The 12,827-nt window shown below is 41.3% G+C and overlaps 1 protein-coding gene across 5 annotated transcripts in view; it reads left to right on the top strand.

Annotated features, from left to right (window-relative positions):
* The first annotated feature begins 2,110 nt into the window (after window positions 1-2,110).
* Window positions 2,111-12,827, top strand: part of LOC126991220 (Golgi-specific brefeldin A-resistance guanine nucleotide exchange factor 1-like) — a 41,126-nt gene continuing 30,409 nt past the window's right edge. For 4 of the 5 annotated variants that reach the window (XM_050850003.1, XM_050850002.1, XM_050850004.1 and 1 more), the window contains exons 1-4: window positions 2,111-2,183; window positions 3,944-4,441; window positions 4,624-4,820; window positions 8,048-8,290. In XM_050850003.1, coding sequence (XP_050705960.1) covers window positions 4,052-4,441; window positions 4,624-4,820; window positions 8,048-8,290 — 830 coding nt within the window. In that variant the 5' untranslated portion in view covers window positions 2,111-2,183; window positions 3,944-4,051. The remainder of the gene's footprint in view (window positions 2,184-3,943; window positions 4,442-4,623; window positions 4,821-8,047; window positions 8,291-12,827) is intronic. The other variant, XM_050850001.1, reaches the window with a different exon arrangement.

Raw genomic sequence — 12,827 nt, 5'->3', positions numbered from 1 at the left:
TTAGTTTAGGCTGTTTTAAGGGGTTTACAGGTGTTTTAAGGGTGCGTACTGTGGTTTAGTAGACATAGCGAGGTAGTTTTAGGTATTTTAAGGTTTTTAAGGGTAATTTGAAGCGTACATAACGTTAGCTTGGTTTTATATACGAGACCCTTAGTCGAGGTCCCTATTTAAGGCTTTTTAGGCTGTTTTAAGGGTCCCAGGCGTGTTTTAAGGGTGTTTTACGGGTTTTAATGGTCATATCGAGGTGGTTTTAGGTGTTTTAAAGTGTTTTAGGGGTCGTGTATTGCGATATATGTGTGTCCCTTATTTACGGGTTTTTAGGCTGTTTTAAGGGTCCCAGGCGTGTTTTAAGGGTGTTTTATGCGTTTTAATGGTCTTAGCGAGGTGGTTTTAGGTGTTTTAAGGTATTTAAGGGATCATTTGCGGCTTATTGAGTGTTTTGTTAGTCTTATATATGGGACCCTTAGTTGAGGTATCATGTGCGTTTTAATTGGTTTATAAGTGTTTGAAGTTTAATTAGTGGGTTTTTTTAATTAATAGAGAAGGTTTTAAGCTTATATTTGTTTTTTTGTGGTTTATTATGGTGCTTTATATATCCGATAGGGACCCTTCCTTCCCCTGCCAGCTTGACACTTATTTATTTTTTTAAGCTGTTTTAAGGCTCCCAGGCGTGTTTTAATGGTGTTTTACGTGTTTTAATGGTCATAGTTAGCTGTTTTTAGGGGTTTTAAGGTGTTTAAGTGGTAATTTGCAGCGAATATCTAAAACGATGTCAAAATGTCGTACCTCGCCGTCATATAATTATCGAATTCCTACCTAAAAAAATGTCCCCTGGTCCCTAATAACGAGATTAACTTCCATTTATCGTTAAAATCGTTAATTCCTGATATTTTTTGGCAATAGTTAGGCGTCAGAAACATGTAGATACTAGGCCTATACATGGGCTGAGTACGATAATTTGAGGGTCAGTCGTATTTTTTTTTAATTATACAAGGCCTAATTTTAATATATATATCTATCCCTGCTGTAGGCCTCTCTCTCTCTCTCTCTCTCTCTCTCTCTCTCTCTCTCTCTCTCTCTCTCTCTCTCTCTCTCTCTCTCTCTCTCTCTCTCTCTCTCTCTCTAAAATCACTCTCTCTCTCTCTCTCTCTCTCTCTCTCTCTCTCTCTCTCTCTCTCTCTCTCTCTCTCTCTCTCTCTCTCTCTCTCTCTCTCTCTAAATCACTCACTCGCTCTATCTCTCTCTCTCTCTCTCTCTCTCTCTCTCTCTCTCTCTCTCTCTCTCTCTCTCTCTCTCTCTCTCTCTCTCTCTCTCTCTCTCTCTCTCTCTCTCTCTCTCTCTCTCTCTCTCTCTCTCTCTCTCTCTCTCTCTCTCCTCTCTCTCTCTCTCTCTCTCTCTCTCTCTCTCTCTCTCTCTCTCTCTCTCTCTCTCTCTCTCTCTCTCTCTCTCTCTCTCTCTCTCTCTCTCTCTCTCTCTCTCTCTCTCTCTCTCTCTCTCTCTCTCTCTCTCTCTCTCTCTCTCGCTCTATCTCTCCTTTTTTTGGGGTATTGTTGCTTAAAAAAATGATTGTTTATATGATAGTTTACTTAAAAAATTATATTACATGTTTTTTTTTATTAATTATTTTGAAATGTTTACAGTAATTAACGTTGTCAGGGATAGCATTCATTGGTGACGTTAAAATCAATTACCTCCTCCATTCTCCTTTTTTTGGGGTATTGTTGCTTAAAAAATTATATTACGTGGATTTTTTTAATTATTTTGGAATGTTTACAGTAATTAACGTTGTCAGGGATAGCATTCATTGGTGACGTTAAAATCAATTACAATTATCTATCTATCTATCTATCTATCTATCTATCTATATATCTATCTATCTATCTATCTATGTATCTATCTATCTATCTATCTATCTATCTATCTATCTATCTATATGTATATCTATATCTATCTATCTATCTATCTATCTATCTATCTATCTATCTAATCCCTCACATGACCTCTAAGGACACGGATAAGCGCACAGGAGCCAGGCGCACTCTCAAATAATTAAAACACGTCCCCTGAGCCATTAAAACACCGTTAAAACACCTTAAAACACGTTATATAAAGCACAACATTTATACGCGGGGTCCCTTGAGCCAACACGTCAGCTGGTCTTGGGCTGGGTCTTGATGTCACAGGTAATGGCGGACTGCTCCCTTATTTTCCCTGTTTTCTCTTCATCCAACCCCTCGGCGGCCATTACCGGGGCGGCATAATCACCCTGAGGTCATAATTGATACTTAGGGTCATGTGTGAGGGTAGTTAGAGGGTTAATTAAGGAGAAATGGCGGCATATGGGATGGTGGCGGTGATGGTGGTGGTATTGGTAATGGTGGTTCTGGAAATGTTTTGTCCTTTTTGCGTTTCCTGGTGTGGTAGGTTGTGGTAGGCGCGTGGCCCATGGTGGTACTTGTAGGCGAATGGTTGTAGTTCACTGTGGTGGCATGGTTGTAGATGTAGCGGTTGTAGTTATAGAGAAAAAAGCGATTATGTCTGACCTAACTCTTATAAATGAAAAAAAAGTTCTGTCCTTTTTGCGTTTCCTGGTGTGGTAGGTTGTGGTAGGCGCGTGGCCCATGGTGGTACTTGTAGGTGAATGGTTGTAGTTCATTGTGGTGGCAAGGTTGTAGATGTAGCGGTTGTAGTTATAGAGAAAAAAGCGATTATGTCTGACCTAACTCTTATAAATGAAAAAAAAGTTCTGTCATTATTGCGGTTCCTGGTGTGGTAGGTTGTGGTAGGCGCGTGGCCCATGGTGGTACTTGTAGGCGAATGGTTGTAGTTCACTGTGGTGGCATGGTTGTAGATGTAGCGGTTGTGGTTATAGAGAAAAAAGCGATTATGTCTGACCTAACTCTTATAGAGGAAAAAAAAGTTCTGTCCTTTTTGCGTCTCCTGGTGTGGTGGTGTGTGGTAGGCGCGTGGCCCATGGTGGTACTTGTAGGCGAATGGTTGTAGTTCATTGTTGTGGCATGGTTGTAGATGTAGTGGTTGTAGTTATAAAGAAAAAAGGAAAAATATAAAGTCTGTTTGGGGTAACCTAATTATAAGTAAAAAAAAAGTTGTGGTAGTTTCCTCCCTCCTGGTGTTGTGGGTTGTGGTAGGCGCGTGGCCCATGGTGGTACTTGTAGGTGAATGGTTGTAGTTTCTTATGGTAGCAAGGATTTAGTTGTATCTGTTGTAGTTATGGAGAAAAAAAGAAAAATGTAAGGTCCGTTCGGGGTAACCTAATTATAAAAAGAAAAAAAAGTTGTGTTAGTTTCGCGTCTCCTGGTGTGGTGGTGTGTGGTAGGCGCGTGGTCCATGGTGGTACTTGTAGGTGAATGGTTGTAGTTTCTTATGGTAGCAAGGATTTAGTTGTATCTGTTGTAGTTATGTAGAAAAAAAGAAAAATGTGAGGTCCGTTCGGGGTAACCTAATTATAAAAAGAAAAAAAAGTTGTGTTAGTTTCACGTCTCCTGGTGTGGTGGTGTGTGGTAGGCGCGTGGCCCATGGTGGTACTTGTAGGTGAATGGTTGTAGTTTATTATGGTAGCAAGGATTTAGTTGTATCTGTTGTAGTTATGGAGAAAAAATGAAAAATGTGAGGTCCGTTTGGGGTAACCTAATTATAAAAAGAAAAAAAAGTTGTGTTAGTTTTGCGTCTCCTGGTGTGGTGGTGTGTGGTAGGCGCGTGGTCCATGGTGGTACTTGTAGGTGAATGGTTGTAGTTTCTTATGGTAGCAAGGATTTAGTTGTATCTGTTGTAGTTATGGAGAAAAAATGAAAAATATAAATGTCTTCGGAGCGTTGAAAGTTCCGAATGGCGTCTAACCTTCTCGGCAAGTCTGTTTAGGGGGGTTTTCCAACTACTACTACTACTACTACTACTACTACTACTACTACTACTACTATTTCAGAGCGATGTGGCCTGAAGACAACCACTACTACTACCACAGCTACTACTAAACCAAGACTATTTGTAGTAGAGACGAGACACACTTATCTACCACAATGTCTACTGCAGAATGAAGGCCACTACAGTTACTACAAAGATGGCTGACAGGGAGGCGAGAGAAGAGGAAGAGGAGGAGGAGGAGGAGGAGGAGGAGGGAGGAAGACCAGAGGAGGAGGAGGAGGAGGAGGAGGAAGACCGACATCCGAAACTTCGTCAAAATCCCACATTACAATTCTCCCGGAAAACTCGCCTCTACAAACCCGCAGATTCCACGCCTGCCGTCGGGTGTGGGGGGGCGGGGACGGCACCCACACCTGCCCACACACCCGCCGCACCTGCCCCCCTTGTCCTGGCGCCCCCCCCACCCCCCACTCTGGTGTACGGGAGGATTATATTGGGGGAAGTGACTCCCCTCTTGGCGGCCATTAGGAGGACAGGATCGCAGCGATGGTCTGGACAGGTGTGTGTGTGTGTGTGTGTGTGTGTGTGTGTGTGTGTGTGTGTGTGTGTGTGTGTGTGTGAGAGAGAGAGAGAGAGAGAGAGAGAGAGAGAGAGTTTTGCAATATCGACAACTAATCTTTCCTCCTTCTCCTCCTCCTCCTCCTCTTCCTCCTCCTCCTCTTCCTCCTCCTCCTCCTCCAGGACCCGGTAGACCACCTCCACCACCACCATCACCACCTGACCCTCCCCCTGGTTGAACTCCAGCGTCGGTTGATGACCCTGACCCCCCCTGACCCGCCCCTCCCCCCCCTGGTCTACCTGGAACCCTTTCTGGCCATCATCAAAGCGGAGGATACCAGCGGACCAGTCACACGCGGTGCCCTCAATGCTGTCAACAGGTAAGAAAATGTTTTGTTAGTTTTGCGTTTTCTGCGGTTGTGGTTGGGGTTAGGGGGATTGGCTTTAGTGGGGGTTGTAGGGGAGGAGTTGTAGTTTCTGGTGGTGGTTTCGGTTTGGTTGTAGCTGTTGTAGTTACTTAGAAAAATGATGTTAAAGTTTGGTGAAAATTTATGATGTTAGAGGTCAGTGCGGAAAAAATGTTTTGTTAGTTTTGCGTTTTCTGCGGTTGTGGTTGGGGTTAGGGGGAGCGGCTTTGGTGGGAGTTGTAGGGGAGGAGTTGTAGTTTCTGGTGGTGGTTTCGGTTTGGTTGTAGCTGTTGTAGTTACTTAGAAAAATGCTGTTAAAGTTTGGTGAAAATTTATGATGTTAGAGGTCAGTGCGGAAAAAATGTTTTGTTAGTTTTGCATTTTCTGCGGTTGTGGTTGGGGTTAGGGGGATGGGCTTTAGTGGGGGTTGTAGGGGAGGAGTTGTAGTTTCTGGTGGTGGTTTCGGTTTGGTTGTAGCTGTTGTAGTTACTTAGAAAAATGATGTTAAAGTTTGGTGAAAATTTAAAGGTTGTATCGGATGAATAAGTATACGGAAAAAATGTTGAGTTAGTTTTGTGTTTCCCGGGGTTGTGGTTGGGGTTAGGGGTATGGGCTTTAGTGGGGGTTGTAGGGGAGGAGTTGTAGTTTCTGGTGGTGGTTTCGGTTTGGTTGTAGGTGTTGTAGTTACTTAGAAAAATGCTGTTAAAGTTCGGTGAAAATTTGAAGGTTGTATCAGATGAATAAGTATACGGAAAAAATGTTGAGTTAGTTTTGCGTTTCCCGGGGTTGTGGTTGGGGTTAGGGGTATGGGCTTTAGTGGTGGTTGTAGGGGAGGAGTTGTAGTTTCTGGTGGTGGTTTCTTGTTGGTTGTAGCTCTTGTAGTTACTTAGAATAATGTTGTTAAAGTTTGGTGAAAATTTGTAGGTTGTTTCGTAGGTATAAGTATACGGAAAAATGTTGAGTTAGTTTTGCGTTTCCGGGGTTGTGGTTAGTTAGGTATGGGCTTTAGTGGTGGTTGTAGGGGAGGAGTTGTAGTTTCTGGTGGTGGTTTCGGTTTGGTTGTAGCTATTGTAGTTACTTAGAAAAATGATGTTAAAGTTTGGTGAAAATTTGAAGGTTGTATCGTATGAATAAGTATACGGAAAAAATGTTGAGTTAGTTTTGCGTTTCCCGGGGTTGTGGTTGGGGTTAGGGGTATGGGCTTTAGTGGAGGTTGTAGGGGAGGAGTTGTAGTTTCTGGTGGTGGTTCGGGATTGGTTGTAGCTATTGTAGTTACTTAGAAAAATGATGTTAAAGTTTGGTGAAAATTTGAAGGTTGTATCGTATGAATAAGTATACGGAAAAAATGTTGAGTTAGTTTTGCGTTTCCCGGGGTTGTGGTTGGGGTTAGGGGTATGGGCTTTAGTGGGGGTTGTAGGGGAGGTTGTAGTTTCTGGTGGTGGTTTCGGTTTGGTTGTAGCTATTGTAGTTACTTAGAAAATGATGATAAAGTTTGGTGAAAATTTGAAGGTTGTATCGTATGAATAAGTATACGGAAAAAATGTTGAGTTAGTTTTGCGTTTCCCGGGGTTGTGGTTGGGGTTAGGGGTATGGGCTTTAGTGGAGGTTGTAGGGGAGGAGTTGTAGTTTCTGGTGGTGGTTTCGGTTTGGTTGTAGCTATTGTAGTTACTTAGAAAAATGATGTTAAAGTTTGGTGAAAATTTGAAGGTTGTATCGTATGAATAAGTATACGGAAAAAATGTTGAGTTAGTTTTGCGTTTCCCGGGGTTGTGGTTGGGGTTAGGGGTATGGGCTTTAGTGGAGGTTGTAGGGGAGGAGTTGTAGTTTCTGGTGGTGGTTCGGGATTGGTTGTAGCTATTGTAGTTACTTAGAAAAATGATGTTAAAGTTTGGTGAAAATTTGAAGGTTGTATCGTATGAATAAGTATACGGAAAAATGTTGAGTTAGTTTGCGTTTCCTGGGGTTGTGGTTGGGGTTAGGGTATGGGCTTTAGTGGGGGTTGTAGGGGGAGAGTTGTAGTTTCTGGTGGTGGTTTCGGTTTGGTTGTAGCTATTGTAGTTACTTAGAAAAATGATGTTAAAGTTTGGTGAAAATTTGAAGGTTGTATCGTATGAATAAGTATACGGAAAAAATGTTGAGTTAGTTTTGCGTTTCCCGGGGTTGTGGTTGGGGTTAGGGGTATGGGCTTTAGTGGAGGTTGTAGGGGAGGAGTTGTAGTTTCTGGTGGTGGTTTCGGTTTGGTTGTAGCTATTGTAGTTACTTAGAAAAATGATGTTAAAGTTTGGTGAAAATTTGAAGGTTGTATCGTATGAATAAGTATACGGAAAAAATGTTGAGTTAGTTTTGCGTTTCCCGGGGTTGTGGTTGGGGTTAGGGTATGGGCTTTAGTGGAGGTTGTAGGGAGGAGTTGTAGTTTCTGGTGGTGGTTTCGGTTTGGTTGTAGCTATTGTAGTTACTTAGAAAAATGATGTTAAAGTTTGGTGAAAATTTGAAGGTTGTATCGTATGAATAAGTATACGGAAAAAATGTTGAGTTAGTTTTGCGTTTTCTGCGGTTGTGGTTGGGTCTGTGTGAGTGTGTGTGTGTGTGTGTGTGTTTTGGTCTCATATCTCCGTGTGCGTGTGTGTTAGAGCTTTGAAATTTGGTGTACATATGCGTCAATCCTTCCTCTACGCGCACACAAAATTTGACATTTCTTAACCGCACACAAAAAAAGTTACAAGCAAAAATACATCATCTACAAGTGTGTGTGTGTGTGTGTGTATATGTGTGTGCATTTAGGTTGATATCTCTGTGTGCGTGTGAGCTAGGACTTTGAAATTTGGTGTACATGTGCGTCAATCCTTCCTCTACGCGCACACAAAATTTGACATTTCTTAACCGCACACAAAAAAAGTTACAAGCAAAAATACATCATCTACAAGTATGTGTGTGTGTATATATATGTGCGCATTTGGTCTCATATCTCTGTGTGCGTGTGAGCTAGGACTTTGAAATTTGGTGTACATGTGCGTCAATCCTTCCTCTACGCGCACACACAATTTAACATTTTTTAACCGCACACAAAAAAAGTTACAAGCAAAAATATAGAGTCAGTCACATGGTATGAAATTCAACCACTACTACTACTACTACTACTACTACTACTACTACTACTACTACTACTACTACTACTACTACTATCACCTCTACTGCTACAGGATGATCAGCTATGGCCTGCTGAACCCTCGGGACAGCTCAGCAGGCAGCCTACGAGAGTCAGCAGAGGCAGCAGAAGCAGTAGCCGCAGCAGTCAGCAGGGCGAGATTTATAGGAACCGAGTCAGCATCGGACGAGGTGGTGCTGTACAGCATAGTCTGGCTGCTGAGTTCCCTGGTGCTGTGTGCTGCCGGCCCCCTGCTGACCAATGCTGCCGTGTGCGAGATCCTCAACTCAGCGTTCAGGTAAGGGGTATAAGGTTAGGTTAGGTTAGGTTAGGTTTGGGGTTGTGGAGGAGAAAAAATGTTGTGTTAGTATTGCATTTTCTGGGGTTGTGGTTGGGGTTAGGACTGTGGTCATGGATGGGTTTTATAGTGCAAGAGTTGTAGTTTCTTGTGGTGGTTTCAGATTTGTTGTAGTGTTTGTAGTTACTTAGAAAAATACAGTTAAAGTTAGGTTAGGTTAGGTTAGGTTAAGGGTTGCGGAGGAGAAAAAATGTTGTGTTAGTATTGCATTTTCTGGGGTTGTGGTTGGGGTTAGGGGTGAGGTCCTTAGTGAGAGTTGTAGTGCAAGAGTTGTAGTTTCTTATGGTGGTTTCGGTTTTGTTGTAGTATTTGTAGTTACTTAGAAAAATGCAGTTAAAGTTAGGTTAGGTTAGGTTAAGTTGAGGGGTGCAGAGGAGAAAAAATGTTCTGTTAGTATTGCATTTTCTGGGGTTGTGGTTGGGGTTAGGGGTGAGGTCCTTAGTGAGAGTTGTAGTGCAAGAGTTGTAGTTTCTTATGGTGGTTTCAGATTTGTTGTAGTATTTGTAGTTACTTAGAAAAATGCAGTTAAAGTTAGGTTAGGTTTGGGGTTGTGGAGGAGAAAAAATGTTGTGTTGTTATTGCATTTTCTGGGGTTGTGGTTGGGGTTAGGGGTGAGATCCTTAGTGAGAGTTGTAGTGCAAGAGTTGTAGTTTCTTGTGGTGGTTTCGGTTTTGTTGTAGTATTTGTAGTTACTTAGAAAAATGCAGTTAAAGTTAGGTTAGGTTAGGTTAAGTTGAGGGGTGCAGAGGAGAAAAAATGTTCTGTTAGTATTGCATTTTCTGGGGTTGTGGTTGGGGTTAGGGGTGAGGTCCTTAGTGAGAGTTGTAGTGCTAGAGTTGTAGTTTCATATGGTGGTTTCAGATTTGTTGTAGTATTTGTAGTTACTTAGAAAAATGCAGTTAAAGTTAGGTTAGGTTAGGTTAGGTTTGGGGTTGTGGAGGAGAAAAAATGTTGTGTTATTATTGCATTTTCTGGGGTTGTGGTTGGGGTTAGGGGTGAGGTCCTTAGTGAGAGTTGTAGTGCAAGAGTTGTAGTTTCTTATGGTGGTTTCGGTTTTGTTGTAGTATTTGTAGTTACTTAGAAAAATGCAGTTAAAGTTAGGTTAGGTTAGGTTAGGTTAGGTTTGGGGTTGCGGAGGAGAAAAAATGTTGTGTTAGTATTGTATTTCCTGGAGTTATAGTTGGGGTTAGGAGTAAAGTCTTTAGTGGGAGTTGTAGTGCAAGAGTTGTAGTTTCTTATGGTGGTTTCAGATTTGTTGTAATATTTGTGGTTACTTAGAAAAATGCAGTTAAAGTTAGGTTAGGTTAGGTTAGGTTAGGTTTGGGGTTGCAGAGGAGAAAAAATGTTGTGTTAGTATTGCATTTTCTGGGGTTGCGGTTGGGGTTAGGGGTGAGGTCCTTAGTGGGAGTTGTAGTGCAAGAGTTGTAGTTTCTTATGGTGGTTTCGGTTTTGTTGTAGTATTTGTAGTTACTTAGAAAAATGCAGTTAAAGTTAGGTTAGGTTAGGTTAGGTTTGGGGTTGCGGAGGAGAAAAAATGTTGTGTTAGTATTGCATTTTCTGGGGTTGTGGTTGGGGTTAGGAGTAAAGTCTTTAGTGGGAGTTGTAGTGCAAGAGTTGTAGTTTCTTATGGTGGTTTCGGTTTTGTTGTAGTATTTGTGGTTACTTAGAAAAATGCAGTTAAATTTAGGTTAGGTTAGGTTAAGGGTTGTGGAGGAGAAAAAATGTTCTGTTAGTATTGCATTTTCTGGAGTTATAGTTGATGTTAGGAGTAAAGTCTTTAGTGGGAGTTGTAGTGCAAGAGTTGTAGTTTCTTATGGTACTTTGCATTTTGTTGAAGTATTTGTAGTTACTTAGAAAAATGCAGTCAAAGTTAGGGAAAAATTTAGGCTCTTTTCAGTTCCATGAGTTCGTATAAATGGTTTGCCTTTCCTGTGATGAAAAAGACTGTATATTTTGTGAGATATCTCTAAAACGATTAAAGATATCTCTACCAAAACTTACACGGACGCACACAGATAAATTACGCACATGCATGCCGAATCCCAAATGCGTACACACACCAGAACCCCCAGAAAAACGCACATGAACTCACACACACACAAAGAAATACTGCAGGTTGAACATAAAAAGATTGTACATTTTGTGAGCTATCTCTAAAACAATTAAAGTTAGCTCTACCGAAACCTACACAGACGCACACAGATAAATTACGCTCATGCATGCCGAATCCCAGATGTGTACACACAACAGAACCACCAGAAAAACGCACATGAACTCACACACACACAAAGAAATACTGCAGGTTGAACATAAAAAGACTACATTTTGTGAGATATCTCTAAAACAATTAAAGTTAGCTCTACCAAAACCTACACGGACGCACACAGATAAATTACGCACATGCATGCCGAATCCCAAACGCGTACACACACCAGAACCCCCAGAAAAACGCACATGAACTCACACACACACAAAGAAATACTGCAGGTTGAACATAAAAAGATTGTACATTTTGTGAGATATCTCTAAAACAATTAAAGTTAGCTCTACCAAAACCTACACGGACGCACACAGATAAATTACGCACATGCATGCCGAATCCCAGATGCGTACACACAACAGAACCACCAGAAAAACGCACATGAACTCACACACACACAAAGAAATACTGCAGGTTGAACATAAAAAGATTGTACATTTTGTGAGATATCTCTAAAACGATTAAAGATATCTCTACCAAAACTTACACAGACGTACACAGATAAATTACGCACATGCATGCCGAATCCCAAACGCGTACACACACCAGAACTTCCAGAAAAACGCACATAAACACACACACACCCCAAAAATACTGCAGATTGAACATAAAAAGACTACATTTTGTGAGATATCTCTAAAACGATTAAAGATATCTCTACCAAAACTTACACGGACGCACACAGATAAATTACGCACATGCATGCCGAATCCCAAATGCGTACACACACCAGAACCCCCAGAAAAACGCACATGAACTCACACACACACAAAGAAATACTGCAGGTTGAACGTAAAAAGATTGTACATTTTGTGAGATATCTCTAAAACAATTAAAGTTAGCTCTACCAAAACCTACACAGACGCACACAGATAAATTACGCACATGGACGTTGAATCGCAAACGTGTACACACAACAGAACCCCCAGAAAAACGCACATAAACACACACACCCCCCAAAAATACTGCAGATTGAACATAAAAAGACTACATTTTGTGAGATATCTCTAAAACGATTAAAGATATCTCTACCAAAACTTACACGGACGCACACAGATAAATTACGCACATGCATGCCGAATCCCAAATGCGTACACACACCAGAACCCCCAGAAAAACGCACATGAACTCACACACACACAAAGAAATACTGCAGGTTGAACATAAAAAGATTGTACATTTTGTGAGCTATCTCTAAAACAATTAAAGTTAGCTCTACCAAAACCTACACAGACGCACACAGATAAATTACGCACATGCATGCCGAATCCCAGATGCGTACACACAACAGAACCACCAGAAAAACGCACATGAACTCACACACACACAAAGAAATACTGCAGGTTGAACATAAAAAGACTGTATATTTTGTGAGATATCTCTAAAACAATTAAAGATATCTCTACCAAAACTTACACGGACGCACACAGATAAATTACGCACATGCATGCCGAATCCCAAACGCGTACACACACCAGAACTTCCAGAAAAACGCACATAAACACACACACACACAAAGAAATACTGCAGGTTGAACATAAAAAGATTGTACATTTTGTGAGATATCTCTAAAACAATTAAAGTTAGCTCTACCAAAACCTACACAGACGCACACAGATAAATTACACACATGCACGTTGAATCGCAAACGTGTACACACAACAGAACCCCCAGAAAAACGCACATAAACACACACACACCCCAAAAATACTGCAGATTGAACATAAAAAGACTACATTTTGTGAGATATCTCTAAAACGATTAAAGATATCTCTACCAAAACTTACACAGACGTACACAGATAAATTACGCACATGCATGCCGAATCCCAAACGCGTACACACACCAGAACCCCCAGAAAAACGCACATAAACACACACACACAAAAAAAATACTACAGGTTGAACATAAAAAGACTGTATATTTTGTGAGATATCTCTAAAATGATTAAAGATATCTCTACCAAAATTTACACGGACACACACAGATAAATTACGCACATGCATGCCGAATCCCAGATGCGTACACACACCAGAACCCCCAGAAAAACACACATGAACTCACACACACAAAGAAATACTGCAGGTTGAACATAAAAAGACTGTACATTTTGTGAGATATCTCTAAAATGATTAAAGATATCTCTACCAAAACTTACACGGACGCACACAGATAAATTACGCACATGCATGCCGAATCCCAGACGCGTACACACAC

This window comes from Eriocheir sinensis, unplaced genomic scaffold (assembly GCF_024679095.1).
Source record: "Eriocheir sinensis breed Jianghai 21 unplaced genomic scaffold, ASM2467909v1 Scaffold252, whole genome shotgun sequence".
Lineage (NCBI taxonomy): Eukaryota > Metazoa > Arthropoda > Malacostraca > Decapoda > Varunidae > Eriocheir > Eriocheir sinensis.
The sequence above is the reverse complement of the archived record's forward strand: the minus strand, read 5'-3'. Positions and strand labels throughout refer to the sequence as shown.